General features: G+C 36.1%; 1 protein-coding gene across 1 annotated transcript in view; it reads left to right on the forward strand.

Moving 5' to 3' along the window:
• The first annotated feature begins 9708 nt into the window (after positions 1–9708).
• IQCM (IQ motif containing M) overlaps positions 9709–18917 on the forward strand; it is a 123278-nt gene continuing 114069 nt past the window's right edge. Inside the window, 4 exon segments of the mRNA XM_050710378.1 lie at positions 9709–9805; positions 11516–11650; positions 11930–12212; positions 14719–14798. Of these exon segments, the coding sequence (XP_050566335.1) occupies positions 12008–12212; positions 14719–14798 (285 nt within the window). The 5' untranslated portion in view covers positions 9709–9805; positions 11516–11650; positions 11930–12007.

The following is an 18917-nucleotide window of genomic DNA, read 5'->3' on the forward strand; positions in this document are numbered from 1 at the left end:
TAAACGCTTTCTAGATAGCCTCTAAAGAGTGGCTCAATGTTAGGAAAATGGTGAGACAAGCTGTTAGTGAATTATTGTCAAGGTCAGAGAATGCACATTTGTTTTTTCTGGTAGTTGTATCATTATCAGGCTCTTATGATATATCCACTTGTACTGAAAATGTAGCTAACTTACCTTGGTGAATTTGATTTATTAACATTGCAACTGACAAGGTTGCCCATTTGTTAGTGCTTATTTTATATTTGAATAGCTTTTAGCACATAAATTTGAGGAATTGCTTGAAGACTTTAGCTGTTCCATATTTCATGGAGAAAGCTAGACCAGAAGAGTGGTGCTGTTGATATTTCTATTTTGATACTGTCCACTTTTTATAAATTAATATTATGCCTGTATACATACTTAGAAATACCTCATGACCAGAATTTATTGCAATCAGTAAAACTTAAATGTGAAAGCTCATTAGCTTTATCCTGAATGAACTCTAAGTGGCATAACCTTGCAATACAGTTTATTTTATCTGAAGAGCATATCATATAGGTCTTAAAAAAAAACACAACATTGAATTCAAAAGAAATAAACTAATTGCATGAGTTGTTCAGATTATAGTTAAGTAAAAGAATGAATAGAGAAAGAATATATGAGTAAGTATATAGTGCAGGAAGGAAGAAACTCTCAAATTGGGCCAGAAATAAAGCCTTTAAGTTTCTTATTGACTTCACTGGTGTTACATCAGGCAGAGGAACATGGCTTAATTACAGCCAATATTAGCTCATTTTCTTCCCAGAAGGATGTACTTTTAAGTAAACACAATTGTATAAACAGCCAAATAAAGAAAAAGCAGAACTAATTACTTGCCCCTAACATCGTGTAACATCTTGCAAAGTTTCTTTAACACGTCTGTTCTTTTGGGTCTCCTTCCTTCCCGCTAGGAAGAAATGCTTCATTTAACTCGCTTTATTCCACTGTATTGCTGTGGGCCATCACCCACATACCTCCAATTTCAGGATCTCAGCTTGTCCTGATTTTCTAGGGATTATGGGGGAGGCCATTCAGAAGCACAACCCACATAAACTCTGTGATGGGAAGAAGGGATAGATTTCTTTAGGGTCCTATGTCATCATGTTGACACTCAGGACTTCTCAACATCCAGGCTGTCTTCTCAATCCATTCTTCTACAGTGACTGTGTTTCTAGTAATAGTGGAGAAGGCAGACAGGAACAGTCCTCTTCAGTCTTCCTCTTTAATGAATGTCTTTCCTAACAGAAAGCAAAGGTTGTATTTTAGTGACAACAACAGCAGTGACACTGACAGTCACAATGCTAAGCATGATTGTCCAGCCATGCAATGACTTGGCTGCAATCAGGATAGGGAGCATCTGGTTGAAACGAATCATGGAAAATCTGAGTTGATGTTGTTTAGCTAGCCCAAGAATTTGCCAATTTATAACATCATTTACTACTGACGTCATTTTTCTCAGATTATTAACATCACCATTGATATTATCTGGACTGCTCATTACTTCCAGCAACTCAATAATTGGAAAAATGACTTTTTGGGGAGGAAGCTATCAGAAGGCTTCATTTTTTAAATTTTTTTTTTGTAGTATGACCCAGGCAGATGCTAACCACACACTTCATTGTGAACATTCATGTTTCTACTGTAGAAATCAAATGACGTATACAATACTAAACAGATTTGAATGTGAAAGCTCAGTGTTTTTTTGTTTGTTTGTTTGTTTGTTTTCTCTGAAGAATAAAATCCAACAAGAGAATTTAATCTCATTGCACTTGTAATCTGCTGGGTCAAATTCAGAAGTTGGGTTTCATACTTACAGGCCTCTGTTAGGGTAACATACAGTAACTGGAAAGTTGCCTTTCTGCGTGACTTTCACCTCATATGAGAGCTATATTCCAGTGGGACAATAAGATAGCCAACATCAGCAGAGGAGCTTATGTATGTAGGAGGAAGTGCCCAAAAAGTCAGAAGGAAAAGCAGAGGTTTGCTGGTGAAGTGCTGGTCACCACACAAACAGGTTTGCCCCAGTGTTTCTTGCCGGGAAAAGAACAACATGAAAAAATGTTCTGTTCCTGAGCCCATTAATAGTGCTTCTACTGGTGATTGTTGAATTGGTCTATATACAGAGCTTAGTTCTAATTTACATAAAGTTGTTTTAATTACAAAATATCCACTGTGTAATTAACACCACTTAATACATAATGTGTTCAATATATTTTATATGTAATTGAAATTCTGTGGAATTAAACTGTAATAATATAAATCTTCCAGGATGAAAAGTAGGTTAAGATAACCAAATTTCATGGTTTAAACATTGAGATAAATATTCCTTAGTGTATTAAAATATTGTATTTTACACTGTTAATCTTTTCATTGAATAATAAATATGAGCTTCCCTTTTATGTCATTAATGCAACCCATATTATTCAGTAGAGAAATGAAACATTGAATCATACATAGAAAGTAGCTATGAGTATTTCATTACCAAACTTAATTTAGTCATTTCCACAGACTTATGGAAAATGTTATTCACCTCTTGGGGAAAACTTTTGGCAGTGAAATGTAGTTTTGCTTGGCATATATTTTGAATTGCTTGAATCTCTGGTTAGTTAGTCCCTTCTGGGGGAGGCTATTGTATGCAGACTGGTTCAAAACAGTAGTTAGTTATTAACAGTATTTTGTATCTTCAAAGCCATGTTTCTAATATTAAATAAGTCATTCTTAATATAATTTCAGAAATAGTGGTTGAGAGGTTAACCTGCATTTTCTAATATTTTAGTTGTCACTCGGTTATAAAATCTTCAAGCTAACATCACTGTGTGCAATCTGTATGCAAGACTATCAATTTCCACAGCATTTTAGGAGACCATGAGTTTTATTTCTCAGGCCGCTGCTAAGTTTTTATGTAATCATTACTGTGGAGTAGAATAAGGACAACATTTGAAGTATGGTTATGCACTGAACACTCAGTGAAGCTTTTAAAATGATACCTGACATCCAGTTGCATAGCTATAGATAGACATTGATTGATTTTTATTCATTTTTTACAACGAAAATCTGTTAAAGTCAGAAATAGAGGAAAACAAACATTACTTCCCTTTCATAATGTTCCCTGTAGCTAAGAAAAACTATTACAAAGATAATTCAGTTATACTTTACTCAGTCTGATTTGGCTTTTCTATTGGAATTAGTTGGATGTTGTTCTTTTCACTAAAATATTTTTGTTTATTAATACTATGGGAACCTATATCTGGCATCCTTAGGCAATATGGAAAACTATGAGCTTTGATTTATTACTACAGAATATACTCATCAAAGTAATACAGAGCTACACTGCAGTTTTAGATGGTCCAGGCTGGCTTCTGCTGGCAGCACAGCCGCAATGATGGAATGCTGTGTGGACTACAAAAATGTGCTCAAGGAGACTGGTGAATACTTTAGATGGTAGCCTTTTCTGAGCTTTGCTCTGTTACTGCTACTGGTAGAATCATAGAATCACAGAATGGTTTGGGTCGGAAGGGGCCTTAAAGACCATCCAGTTCCAACCTCCCTACCACAGGCAGGGACACCTCCCACCAGACCAGGTTGCTCAAAGTCCCATCCAGCCTGGCCTTGAACACCTCCAGGGATGGGGCATCCACAGCTTCTCTGGGCAACCTGTACCAGTGTCTCACCACCCTTGTAGTAAAGAATTTCTTCGTAATATCTCATCTAAATCTAACCTCTTTTAGTTTAAAGCCATTACTCCTTGTCCTGTCACCACATTCCCTGACAAAACGTCCCTCCCCAGCTTTCCTATAGGTCATCCTTTAGGCACTGGAAGGCCGTTATAAGGTCTTCCTGAAGCAGTCTCTTCTCCAGGTTGAGCAACCCTAACTCTCATCCTGTCTTCACAGAAGTACTCAGGGTGGTTTATGTAACACTGGTTCAGATGCATCTGCGTTAGCAGCAGTTGTGCCTAGTGTACAAGTATTCCAAGGGAACCTGATGTGTATGCTCTCCAGAGAAAAGATGTTACAACATCAGGCCCTAATTATTTTATAATTGTGCAAGGCTTTAATCATAAGACCTTAATGACTGGCCTCATTTAAAACACTTCAGGGATGTTGACTTAAATAAAATGCTGTTTTTGAATTATTTTCTTTCCCAGCAGTCTGAGCACTTTCTATTTCTCTCTCTCTGAGGAACCTGTGGTGCCTAGCAAACAGAGGAATGAGCCATGTAATTAAGAGATTCTGGGTGCAGGTTCTCTGATTATCCATGCAGCTGCTCGACTGGTAGGCACAGGGCACCCAATTTTCAAGGCATGCACAATATGTTCCACTTCTCGTCTTGACTGATCTTAAATATTCCATGTTCTTTGATATACATAGATACAGCAAAAAGAGTTGAAAATGTCCTTTAGAGTCAGTTGCTTCCAAACTCGGGGGAGAGAGGGCAAGAAATCCTAGGAAGATTTTGGTCAAGGTCACCAGTCAAAGATAATTGTATCAGATCTCAATAAATCTGCATGCAAGGCACAGAGAATCTTCTTTTGTACAGGTGTCATCAGAAATAAAAGATCTGAATGCTGCTTTTTAAAAATATGTCCTGTACTTGGGTAGGTATTGCCTCTTCATATCTCAAGAGTGCATTGAGAGTACTGGAGCTAAAATGAAAACAATGCAAACGAAATGTCATAAACCACTGCAGAATATTATCAGTGTGGGTGAAGGATAGCTTATGAGCCATTGTAAATACTTTGCTTAGACCTTACTGTTTTGAGGTTAAATTCCAACTTGAAATGCAAAACAGGTAAAAATATCTGATCGTGATAAACTGAGATCTTTGTAAGTAGCTGTGCAAGATGAGATGATGAAAAGTAAAATGGTATTGGTATAGTTCCTAGTACTGTAGTCTTGATGTCTATAAAGATATGCAGTTGTGACAGCTACATTTCATTATAAGAAACAGCATTTAGCTGTTTTTAAGCTGGTCAAAATTCAGAATTTCTGTTCTGACGTTTTATCCTGAATCAAAATAAGAAACTGAAGGGCGTAATAAAAAAGATTCCCAAAACTTTGTTTTAGGGAATACTGAAAAGATTTTCTAGAAACATTTTATTTCAATAACATAAACTTTTCAAGGCATATTTATAGTACAGATAGATTTCGATAAAATATTTTGAATTCCTTTGGTAATCATGTTCAATAGAATCTGAAAAAAATCAACAACAATAAAAAACCAAAGAAATCTGAAAAAAGTAGTTTTTTTTTGTTGTTGTTTCTTTGTTTTTTTTTTTAGTTGGGCAGGCTGTAAAATCCTATGCTTATAAAAAGTATAAAGTTTTATTTCTGGGGAAGAGATAAGTGACAACTACTTCCCCAGGTGGAAACCTTCCTTCGGGCATTTGGAGTCTTTGTGTTTGCCATTTTAAGTATCTTAGCTGGCTGTGGGCTGTACATCCTGCTGCTTCTCTGCTGGTCTATGTAAGCAATACTTGAGATACAAGTTGACAAATGAAAGATGTAGGTAAAATTCTGTGCTCTCTAGTAGAGAAATGCATATTTATTTATATATATAAGATTGAATCCATGTGCTTAAGCTCTTTGAAATTACATCAATATAATTAAATTTTGGAGTAGTGACTAGTGTTAGTGAATAATATTAATACGCGCTAAAAAATGTATTTCAAGCATTACACTGTTTTTGCTACCATAAGAAATAAAGCAAAACCAACTATCAAAGAAAACAAATATCCTGTATTGAATAGCAATAAAATCATTAGCCATCACAATAATTCCTAAAATTCCTATGCCATTTGGTTTTAGATTGCAAACTTTATCAGTCATTGATATGGATGTTTATACAGATGTTCAAACTATTTTTTAAAATTTCTATATGAAATGAGTCTTTCCTCTTAGTTCTTGTTCCTGTCTCAAGTCCAACCCTTTTTTCCCCAAAAGAGCTGACCTTAACAGAACACCCTTGACAAGTAAAAGACTGATAACTCTCATTTATTAGGAATGATCATAGCTACTAAAAAGAAGTCTTTCATATACCCAGAAGCCATCTTCATCTCAGTCCATAGAGTAGCATTGTTGTTTTCAAGCACTGAACACAGGTTCTGAATCAAAATTCAAAAGTTAATGTTGCTTATGTGATATACAAATTTAGCAGCTTAGGTATCTTTGCATCTTTTCCGTGTTTAGTATAGGATGTTCTTTGGATGCCTTTCAGCTATGTGTTCTCTACATACTAAATGCCTAACTTGACAGCCTGAGCCATCCTCAGAAGCTTTGCAAATAAGACAGTAATGATTCACTTTGGTTTGTATGATGTTGAAAATGTAAACCACATTGTTGCAGAGCTTGCTGAAATTAGCATAGATTGCAGGATCAGCTTTTCATCCATGCTCCAGGTAGAGGGCAATCAGTGAGACAAGATCTTCTTTTGTTTTGCTGGAAACATGGAAAAGAAATCAGACAGACTTGGCCATGTTACTTTCAATGCATTTTGTTCTCAGGCTGATGAACATAACTGATAGAGTATTTCTAGCTCTTACAAAAACAAACAAAAAACCCTACCCCCCACCAAAGATGACAAGAACAACAATCAGTATAAACAGGCTCTTTAAGTAGAATCCTGAACATTCTGCTTGTTGGAGTTGAGGTCTTCTGCCACAGGTAATAAAAATCTCATGCTTGTACTCCTGGCATAGTTGCAGTCAGTGACTGCAACTGACTTTAAACAGACCTAGATTGGCGCCCCAAAAGGAGGAGAAATAAGAGATTTAGTGTAAGATTTCATCTACAAGGAGCTGATTCTCTTCTTTCCCTTTCTCTCTCTTTGTGTTTCATATTCATCTGTGAAATGGTTTGGCTGAAATGGGCTTCTTATGGTTTAACAGAAATAGTGGTTTTATTCTTTATATAAATTGCAAATTTTAAGACTTAGGAGAAACCTTTAAACAAACCTGTTACAGAACATCAAGTCACAGAAATTTCCCCACTTACTTTTTGTAAGTCATCGTAATGTGGCCTTCTATTCAGCTATCAGTCTTTTCTTTTTTCAGTATTTTTAATTTTATGGTTCAGTTTCTTTTTTTTTTTTTTACATTTTTCCTTTTTTTCTTTCCTGTTATGGGGAGAAACTAGTGATATTCGACTGTATTTCTTAGATGCCACTTTGCTTGTTTACTAAAGAAGTAAAAACTACTTCCTCAAGCACAACAGGAAGGAAAGAAATAGCAGTTTATTTTCTATTTCATTCTGATTTCCAAATAGTACAGACTATCTGATAGTCACAGGGCAAGTATTTATCTTGTTGTTCCCCTAGCTTTTCTGGCTGTTTGTTTTGGCTGCTTCTATTCACACATCTATAGATCTTCATCAAATAATAACCAGGTCTCTATCATCAGTCCACAGTAAAAGTCTTCCTCGACATTTAGTCTAACTAATGGGCAGATTTGTGTGAATACTGTGTGTTAGGAGGAAAGCTCTGGTTATTATTAAGCTTTAAAAAAGAGCTTAACTGCATTTGAAATGTACTCTAGTAAAAGGATGTTATTGTGCTACAAAGCTTCAATGAGAGTTCACCCAACCCCCTTTTTAGCAATTGCTTCTAAAAAGGCATCTTTTCTTTATTCGAGGGATGAAATGAGGAGGAATCCCCATTTTCTATATCAGGAAAATAATGATTAACCTGATAAGTGATTGACTAATTAATCATTTGAGTAAACTAATTGTTATACATAAACTATGCCTTATTTTTTCTTCTGTATCTCATGTGAAAAAGCCCATAAAGTGAGCTGTGATGTGAAGACTGTGCTTGTGCCAACATCAGTCTCTTATCAGGAGACTCATCTCTTTAGAAGAGGAATGGATTCTTGTTCCTGGCATCAGAACATGCCAAAAAAAAGCTATGTAAACTGGATTTTTCTTAACGCCAAACCATTTCTTTTCTGTGAGATCAAAACTTGGGACGTGAAAGTGTAGAAGGAAAATTGCAGATAGGAAATGCCTAGGCTTTCATAAATGTTTATTTTAGAGTAAATAAGCTTGGGGTTTAAGGAGCCAGCAAGACGAAGTGGCCACTGTATTTGAAATCTGCTCTTTCAGTTTAATTTTGGTTTCTTAACAAATTATCTTTTGAATTCTAGTTCCCCATGTTTTGGCTTAGTTTAGAGACAGATCTCTCTGTGTATGTGTCTGTGTGGGGGTGTATGTATATGTGTATGTACATGTCTGTATGTGTATATTTAAGACTTGAAAAATGCAAAGCCTGGATCCAAAAACCATTCATGTTAATATCTTTTGGCTTTATATCCATCATTATCTGGAATGTGATTAAATCTCTTTTACTTCACTGGGCCCAAAGCATGTGTTTAAAGTCAAGCATGTGCTTAAGTGTTTTCCTGAATAAGGATGCTTTCCTGAATGAGAATTTAAAGTGAATGCACTCCAGTAAACGTCTTTTTCCATATAATTGTTCTGTGTCTCACCAAAGACTGAGCTTCTGTTAATATATTTGTCTTTCTAGTGGATGTAGAAAGAAACATTTGATCACAAAGGTTGAACTCCCATTTTAAATGCCTAATTTCCTTGTAGTTACAGCATGCTACGTTCCTCTTGGAGCAAAACTCTATTTCAGGGCTGCAGTAATATTAGAGGAAAAGAGAAATACTCCTTAAAATGAACTTGCATCTCATCATTGGTCTATAAATTTATTAACATCCATGAATATTAGAGATTTGGTTCAGAGGCACCATTATCTACCTTCAGTTATTTTGTGGAGAAACCTCTTTCATTTGTCACCTGTGCAGCCATTTATAAAATGTTAAAGCTAATATATAGCAAACTCAGCAAAAGAGTGTAGTTTAATGTAGTTTTTAAAGGTAATATGTTTGTGCCTTATTACTAGTTAGATAAATGGCTCTTTAGGATTAATTTATTGTTTGTCTGCAATTGCAGTGGCTGACATTTTTTAAAATGAAGGACAATATTTGTACTGTGAAAAATGAGATGTTTTCAGCAGTCAGTTTTAACCTGCTAATATTTTTGTGGTTGTGATCTAAAAAAACTGGCCATATATTGACTCCTTGTTATGGTAATGCAATTTGTAACGTTAAGAACATAAATAAAAAATCTAGTATCAGTTATCAGGATTCAGAAGGTATATAAGAATACAGATTTCCCCCCCACACCTGGAATCTCTCTGTAATCATTCTTGTATGTATAACATAATTGCTTGTTATTTTTTATTGCAAATATTTATTTTCCAGAAAACACATTTGTGATTGTAAATAGTTTGTGCTAGTGAAATGGTTACCCTCATTTAAGGAATAAAAAAGGAAAAGGGGAAAAAAATGAAAAAGAAGAAAGTCTTTGAGTCCATTATCTTATTTCTCCTTTAAAATCCTAGTGTTCCCTGTAAGAAATTCAGATATCTTAAGACCTACAATGAAATGCTAACATTGTGGTCTTGAAAACTGACACACAGATTGGAGCCAGACTGCAGAAAAAAAATACTAGTCCAGTGAATCTCAGTTTGTGTTTAAGTAAAGAATTCTAGTCTGCGCCTCATTTAGAAAACAAAAAACAACTGAAGTGATTGTGTTCTAGATCTATACATTAAATGGAGGCTTGGGATTTCAGGTTGTCTTGATTTGTCCTTGTTAGTTTTCAGTATGATCTGTTTGTATTCTAATTCCCTCCTACACAAACCCTTCCTGGAATGGTGATGGAGTGTTTTGTGATGCAAAGCTGTCTCAGTTGCCTCAGCAGTGCCTGGATCCCAGAATAGTGGAAAGGTAGGGTATTCTGAAAGATACAAATGGCTTTTCAGGAGTTGAAACAATGGCGATGCTCCTTTTAAGAGTGTCTGTTTCCTCTCAAATTCAGTTCAAAAGCCTGATTTAAATTTTAAGCAAAATTAGAACCTCCCTAATGCTTTCATTTTTACACTTTCTTTTAGATTTGGCATTTCCCCTATTTGCCCAATAGCTGGCATTTTGACGTGTATGTGTGCTCAAGTGTTTTCAAATCTGATTAATGCACAGAGTGCAAAATGTAACTCCTGAACCTTTCAGCAATTGCAGCACAGTTACTTATGGCATGAGAAGAATAGAAAAAGATGTATTTGAGGAGCTACTATAGCATTTTTGATGTCTTTGTAGAGCATCTGTAATAATCCTCTCTGAAACTTTTGGTACTGCAACATTGTATTTAAATTTTAAGGAGCTTAAAATAGAACACTGCTGATCACTTTGTCCAGTGGACCACCAAGCTAGCTGAATAACTTCCTCGCTGTCTTGACAAAAGTTTGAGGTTGTTTTCAGATGTTAACTATTTTCTCTGCTAGAAAAATTGAATTATGTGTAACTGCTTGCACAAATAAAAGGCTTTTACGCCAGGGTAGTGGATCTGATCAGGCTGTCTTTATGGTAGGTGGAGTAGATGGGCTTATTCAGAAAGCAATTGGAGGAATTAATCTTGTGGAGGAGCCTACATCTCTTCGTTTACTAGAGAGGACACCTAGGAGATTGGCCTCCTTAGGCGAACCTTAGCTGTTTGGAAGCCTGTGCAAAAATGACAAACAGCTGCATGATGGATTGCATTTTTGCCGCGATATGCAAGGCTTTGGCAGCCATTAATTCCATTACTACTTTTGCTGATTATTTTCCACTGCAATTGCTTGTTGCTGTTTTCTATTTATATTCTGCTCATTTCACTGGTGCACAAGGTTATACCCAGAACATTCAGCATCTCTGCAAGTGTGCAAGTGCATTCTTTGCAGAGGTATTAGGGATAGCATTTGATGTTAATCAAAAATGTGCAGATAGGGTTTGTTTTGGAGCCTCAGAGTCAGAGAAATATTTCAGTTTAGTTATATGTATTTTGGGTCAGGCTCATGGTTCTGAAATTTCACTCTGAAAAATACTGGTCATATATTTCATTGTCTGTGAGCATAAAAACTTTAGGCAATTCGGAGTTTTAAAAATAGGCCATGGTGTTACAATATATATGAAATGTATGAACTCTAATTTTTTATAGTTGTTTGCTATTATATGAATGTAATTTATTGTGCCCACAGCAACCTGAGGACATGCTGGAAAATGAGATGATTCATTTCAAGTGTTTTATCCTAGTGAGCAAAATTTTAATCAGTCAGTTTTTTAATCCCAGTTCTGTTATTGGCACACTGTGTGAACTTGGCAAGGTCACAGAAGGACTCCATTGTAGACACAGTGTTGCATCTCAGCTAAATCAGTACTGCGTATGTTTTAATTTATCTGCATTATAGAATTTTTAAACAGAACTATAGAAAGGTGCTCTGAGTTATGCTAAAGGTAATCTGGTAACAAATTTTGATGAACGTGAGATTCCTCTTGAGCTATGGTTTCTATTTCCTATGTATTTTTTTTTACTTCACCTTAAAACAAAAATCTTTAATCTAGTATTAAAGACATGAAACAACAACAACAATCACACTGACTACTGTTGTTTTGTCATTCTTACAGGTTTGTCACTACATTGTTCATTGAGCATTGTGAATTGTTCCATCCAGTGAACAGGAACTCTGTGATCCATTTCCTGTACATCAAAGCATCCTTTTTGCTTTTATCAAGAAGATGCTACCTTTGAGGATGTGAATGGTAATTCAGGAATATATAGTAGTCCAATATCCAAAAATAGCTGAGTATGTCAAATGAATAGTGATGGTATTGTAGAAGATTTTCTAATTGACTTAATTATAATGAGAATGGATATTTCAGAAAATTCTGCCCCCAGTGTGAACAATGTCTTAATTTTAAAAGGGATAAAGAAGTCCAAATGCCATTGACAGCTGATGGAACTAGGGTCCAAAACACACAGCTGACTGCTGAAAATGTGACATAGATGTCTAAGGTATGTTAATTTTTTTTTACCCACAGATAAATGTAAGAAACACAAGGTTTTGAGGATGATGGACTGACACAATCCAACAATATAAGAGAGTATGATCATGGAACATGTTCCATGCTGCTTTTTTGACATACAGGTTCAATTTATTTACAAGGCAAATACGAATTTTCCTTCAGCTGCCAGAAAGCAGAATGAATTTCAGATCAACCACTGCATTAAAAACAAAACAACCCCCCAAACAACAAAACAGTCCCAAATGGTGGATACTAGCAAATTATAAAAGAAGAGAGAAGGAGCCAAAAATCAAAAAAGGTATAAAATGAATGTTATTTTACAAAGACACAGAAATGTTTAACGGAACATTAAATTAGGAAAATGTGAAAGCATGTTTTTGAAGAACTTGAGTGACAAAGCCCCAAGTAAATTACTTCTAAGTAGGGAGGGAAAGAAGGATGTACATATATTTTAATACATGTGTATGTTTTATAACCACACACACACACAAAAAAAAGCTTAAAAGAGTTGGAAAAAAATGACTTGAATCATACATCCTGTAGGCCTTTCCAAATAAGTTTTTAACAACTCAATTCAAATGATAGCTAAACAAGTTGACACATCTTCAGCTTTGAATATTATCTCATGACACGCTGCTTTTCTATTCTGTAATTTTCAAAAGTGTTAAATACCACTGCTCTTGAACTCCTCATTTGCTTTTTGTCCTGCATCACATATGCTGCCATTGCAGCTTGTTGTATTCAGTTTATCAACCTTCCTTTCAAACAAGGTGGCAAACTCAGATTGCTGAGTGTCCCATGCCAGCAGTACCACTTTACTTCTGTAGAAATGATGGGACCTGGCAAGTAGGCAAGAACCATTAAGAAAACTGTGGAATATATCACAATTAAGATGCCAGCAATATTGACCCCCGATCATATGAAAGTGTGTTCAAACAGTAATTTCTGAAAGACAGATACTGATGGCTAACAGGAATTATGTTGGCCTAAGCGGTCCCGTTTTCTCGTTTTGCTATTGTGGTACACCCCGTTTTGAGATTATCATCTTGCTATTATTTTCTGAGATAGTTTGACCTTGATACAAATAGAGTAATTTCAAAGTAACTACCTTTTATGATACGTATTAGCTTCTTAAATCCTATGCTGGACTTCACCAGCTGCAAAACAAAGAAAAATCTCTTAGGTCATCTCAACCACGAAAAGTGCCCAGAGACTGGGAAAACTAATGAGAATCCAGCAGCTTGGGAATGAATGTTTTCTAACAGAAATTACTTCATTCTAAGAGATAACACAGAAGTTGTGAAAAAATGAGGAAGATAAATTCAAAAATGCATGGGAACCACAAATTCATACAACATATTGGCAGTTGGATGGAATAACTGTCCCTAGCTCTTATCTTTCAGTGTCCTTTCATGCTGTTCTTGGTGCTTTAGTTTGGAGAAAATTAAATAGCAGATTTTGGAGATGTTGAAACTATTGAGCTAGTTCTTGTTCTGCCTTATCACCTATTTATAACACTATAATCTGTAGGAGAGTCTGCTTACAAATTTTAGTAGCAGAAATCTTTGCACAGACATATAAAAGACCACAGAGCAAAAGATTAAATCAGTTTAGTGTAGCAAGCTCTCTAGCATATCCTTATAGGTAAGCATATGAACATCCCCCTGGCTTTTAATGCGGACAATAAACAAAGTTGATTAGAGTAAATATACCAGCCATTTCTTTCAAATTTGGGTATCTAAAGATGTACTCTAGTGTTCCCTGACAGAGGCTGTCTGAGAAGCTGAGCATAAAATGAACCTGTTGCAAACAAAAGTCCCTTTGTACATCTGACCTGCTAGTTTTCCAACTTTACTGATGTCTGACAAAATTACAGTGACTGGTTTTTAGTTGTCTTTGTTAGCAGAACCAGAGCCAATACTCCAGTTTTCACCTAAGGCATGGGGAGAGCCTTAGTGTTAGCTCTGGTGACCTGTTTGAGACTGTGGTGGCATGCCAATATTTCCTGTGTAGCAGCTCCAGACCTGGCTGTCCTTACCTACCTGGGTTTTCTGCGGCATAAGGGGTTTGCTCTGTCCCATGCTGAGCAGCTTGTCTAGCTACTGCAGCACCTTCCCAGCTTGTACCTTTCCCAAGCCTGCTAAAACTTTGCTGACTTTAGTCTTCCATTTGCTAAAGTTGCCTGCTGGACTAGGCCATGTGTGTCTCTTCGGTGGTCTGTTTACTTGTGTTCCTGAGTGTTTATTTTTTAAACTATTTTTTTCTTTCTTACCACCATGAGCATTCATCCTAGCAGCCCTAGGGGAGAACCCTCCCTAGATGTGGCTGCAGGTGCCATGAGCTTGGCCATGGGATAAGGTTGGGCAGCCCCCAGTTGTGCTTGTGCTCTTCAGGGATGGGACTCTGATTTCCTCAGTGAGTTAAAACACTCCCTGCAGGCACAGGAAGCCTTGTGGGACAGCATTGGAAGACTCTGAGGGGGTCAAGGGAGCCAGACTTGATGTGGTCTGGTCTGTCTTCCAAGTAGGGCTGAAACTAGGCAGGCCCAGCTATTTCACTCAATTTCCTCTGGCAAGTGAGGCTGGTTGTGCCAATGTCAGCTGTGCAGAAGATGGGTAGATGAAGACATCGCCCTATTTCTGACTTTGCATTCATGGCAGTAAAGGTGCACTATGCTATTTTGTATAAGGGAAGCTCTGTGTAGAGAGAACGTAAATATGCTGAGTGATTCTTCCATTTTTAAATACTTCTTTTTAGGGTTGTGAAAACTGTAAGGAAAACTAATTATTCCTAATTATGTACAGGGTACTGGAAATGCAGCAAGTTAATGAAAGAGGGAAGAGAGGCAGCCCTTTTTAGAGACTTCAGACTTCTGATGCAACTGGTGAGTACGTGACTACCAAGTGGGATTATTCTTTGTCAAAGTGTTCAGCAGTGCAAGTAATGATCCCATGTGCAGCACAGGAGGGTTAACTGGCTGACTTCAGTATACAGCTGTACATTATGCACACCCCCCCCCCCTTTTTTTTTTTTCAGCAAGGGAGTTAGGTCTCTGTGGAAAAAATAGGCCCTATCTCAAATTATCAGCCACACCAGGCAAAATTGGTTCTGCTTTTTGCACTTGCAGATTAAAATACGGAGATGTGTTATAAAGGCAAAAGTGACATCTTCAGGAACTTATTTTCCACTTAAGGGCAAGAGTAGAAAAGGGTTAATTTCCAGGCTTGTCTGTATCACATTTCATGGACCAGACCTACCTCAGCCTTAAGAGTCATGATCCCAAATACAGGGAAAATACATTGTTAGGAGTATTATCCATATAAATATCTTTAAATATTTCTTTTTATTGGCTGAAATAAACCATCAGAAATCATAGAATCATAGAGTGGTTTGATTTGGAAGGGACTTTAAAGATCATCTAAGTCCAACCCTCCTGCTATGGGCAGGGATACCTCCCACTAGATGAGGTTGCTCAAAGCCCCATCCAGCCTGGCATTGAACACTTCCAGGGATCCACAGCTTCTCTGGGCAACCTGTTCCAGTGCCTCACCACCCTCTGAGTATAGAATTTCTTCCTTAAAGTAAAGAATTTCTTCATTAAATATAATACATGGTGATATTTTACCGGTTTTAACCATGCTGCTATCTTTTGAACTGTAAACATCTATTTGCATGTCTCTTCATTCAAAATGTCAAATAAATAAATAGTGGTTGTGTAAATTGGAATGAATTCACAGACCGTTTATTCTGGCAGATAATTCAGGTAATACTTTAATCCTCACAGAGGTGGAAAAGGAGGGGTACAAAGGAAACTAACATTCCAGTGTTGTCACAAATTTGAGTGGATTTAAAATATATATATATATCTGGGTGGGGTTCTGTTGAGCATCAAGGAGCATGAAGCATGTCATGTGAGCTTGACCAAGCTTCAAATCCTTTACTGCTTACAGTTCTGCAGCTAGTCATGACCACTTGTCCCATTATTTAATTGGACTTTAAAATTTTCTCAGTATTGATCTTGCATTTGTCTTGTTCATGTCAATCTCATGGATATTTCCCTTTGCTTTTCTGAGATCATGATGGTATTTGATCCATATCCTATTTGTAACCTCTTTTTGCATTTTCAAAAATCTGAAATCTGCTTTGCTGCTGTGGTCTGGCAGAGATCTATTTGTCATTAGTTAATAACTTAAGGACATGCATTCCCAGGTCTCTCCTGGAACAGATAGACTGGAATTGTGATGAGAGTTTTTTACATAGGCTGTTTTAGGTTGGAATTTCATTTAAGAGTTTTTGTAGTATTTTTAGTAATACTCATTACCTTGTTAAACTTTGTGTCTAAATATTATTAACAGAGATGGAAATCAAAAATGTATGTGTAGGGTTGTATTACCATATCTCATTCTTATTTCTTTTGACTGAATATACCTATTTTTCTCAGCCTTTCACCAAGGGCTTTTCTCAAAATACTTAGTCATTTTTGGTTTTGTTCCCTATATTTTTTTTTTGCATTTTTTCCCCTGCCTGTTAAATGTAAAATCCCAAACACATGCTTAAATCTGACTATTAGCAGAATATCTGCACTTCTTTGAAAGCCGTAATGAACACCCCCACAAAACAACAGCGTACAGTATCTTGTTCTGTGGATGCACACACTGATAGCTCTTTTCTAGCCTATTTTTACCTGTGTCTTTTGCCTTTCTGCAAAATCCCTGCAATTTTAAAGAATTCTTTAGAACTTGATATATTAAGTTCTGGCAACTGAAACGAATCACTGTTCCATTTTAATAAATACTGTATTGTCATGCATTTGCTATCTGATTTATCCAGTGATTCATCAGTTTAGCTTTCAATATACATAATACTGATATGATTTAGTAGATCATATATTTGATTCAAAAGATGTATTAGATTTGGTAGGTCCTGACTTCAATTCAGCATGGGATGACTTCATCTGTCTCATGAGGATATATGTGATTTCCAAAAGGAATGTATATTTTTGAAAAATCCTTCACTGAAAAGGGAAAAAAATAATTTATTGCAAGGGATAAAACATTCATTTCAGGAATCTGAATATAGAAATTACCCACATTTATATTAGAATTTCATAGCAAAGCAATATACTGTGCATGTCTTCACATTTCATCTACTGAATGTATTATTTTGATCATGATCACTGTATGTACTGTTGAGTTCTGAACTGAAAAGCACTTTACTCTGTAGAATAGGAAAATCAATTTAGCATAAGGTGATCTCATTAAATTCTATTTATCCAAGATTACAACAATTTAGAAGAAGATTGAGAGTGAAAGTAATTGTTCTTTTATTAATCTGAGTAGCTTGTTAGAAGAAAAGTACTGATTAGGAAGCTGTGACTGCTTGACTTCTCCTAGCTCAAATCTTCTAGCACTTATACCAGAAGGTTCTGATTTCAGTGATGTGTTCTGATGATGTCATAAGAAACTGCAGCCATGCCTCACTGTAGTCACAGCACCAAGATGGAGTGGCAGGTTAACATGATCTCTTAGTATATTTCAGAATTAATTTCTATGGGAATGTTAATATTTTTAAATGTTATGCATTTGGGCTCTCTTTGTCAACTGGTGATTTAAAATCTGAAGCTTAAACATTCAGTGGCATCTGACAATTTTTGTCTCCACTCTGGTGAATCAAACAATGTATCTACTGAAGTGAGGTTAAAAAGTCTCTATAGGATTTTATTCATTAAACTTATTGATCTGATAAAAACTAAAACCTACTAGTAGACTTTCGCACAAAATTCAGCCACTTGTGTGTGTGTGTGTGTGTATAGCCATTTATTCAGTCTTTATGCATTAATTAACCAAACATTTTCTTATATCGTGGGGAAGAATGGTGGACAGAGGGGTCAAGAATAACAGGAAGCTGCTGGTTTGTGTGAGCCAAAATATACAAAGATCTTTGTAATTGAGCAAACCCATGCTTTTTGTGTCCCAAATCCCATACCACCTGGGATTGCGGTTTGTCCTTGGTACAGACCAGTAAGACTGGTAAAATGGGCTATTAGTTTAGAGGTATCTTTTTTTTCTTTTTTTTTTTTTTTGAGATCTCAGTATAAAAACTGTACTGCTGTCTTGCAGATAGATGTATAATTTTGTATGTAAGATGCCATTACTAGAAAAGTTCCTTTTTGCTATATAAGGTGATGTCAGTTTTATGAGGCTATATGAAAGATAAGTGACTGTCAGATGTACTATCTATTGTGCTTTTTAAAGTTTTTGCTGCCAGATAGTACTTTAGTGTAGATCAGGGATGAAATTCCAGTGTTGATAGTCCATTGGACAGTGGATCCAGTCCTCAGATGTAGCATAAAACCTGCAGAGAGGCTCCAAGAAAAGAAATCTTGATATATTTTAACTAGTTTTTAGTTTTTCAGACTTAAGTGACATTTGGCTTTGAGAGGTTGAGTGAAAACATTTTATTAGTTGAAATAGTTTCTGAATAACTCTAAATGAAAAGTTTGCAATAGTTAAAACTTGACTAGATGAGCAGGAAAAGAAATATGTCTAATCCCTTCTCTCCTTTCTAGAACTAGACTGAGGTTTTTGTGCTGCTTCAGAGTTCTACTTTCAGAGAAATGGTCTTGAAAGACGTAGCCTTTCTGATTTCTTAAGCATCTTTTATTGTAGTTACAGTTTTTATTTTTTTGATACAAGTTGTGAAAGAAGTGAAGAATTGAGCTGAACTTGCAGAAGAGAGATTTATGGCCTTTACTTAGTTTGGTACTTGAGCATACGTGAAACCAGAACAATGATGTCTTTAAATGGTGTAGGACTAGAGGAAGAGCTAAGCAAGCAATATAAGTTGCTTCAGAATGAGTCAATATCTATTGTGACTTCATAGAGACATCTTGATTTCCAGAAAATTGATCCTAAAAGGAAATGTGATGCTTCACTTTGTGTGGTAGGACAAATTCTGCAGTGTCTGGTAGAATGGTTACTGAAGGCGCCCTATTGAGCAAAAA

Source organism: Cygnus atratus, chromosome 4 (assembly GCF_013377495.2).
Source record: "Cygnus atratus isolate AKBS03 ecotype Queensland, Australia chromosome 4, CAtr_DNAZoo_HiC_assembly, whole genome shotgun sequence".
Classification (NCBI taxonomy): domain Eukaryota; kingdom Metazoa; phylum Chordata; class Aves; order Anseriformes; family Anatidae; genus Cygnus; species Cygnus atratus.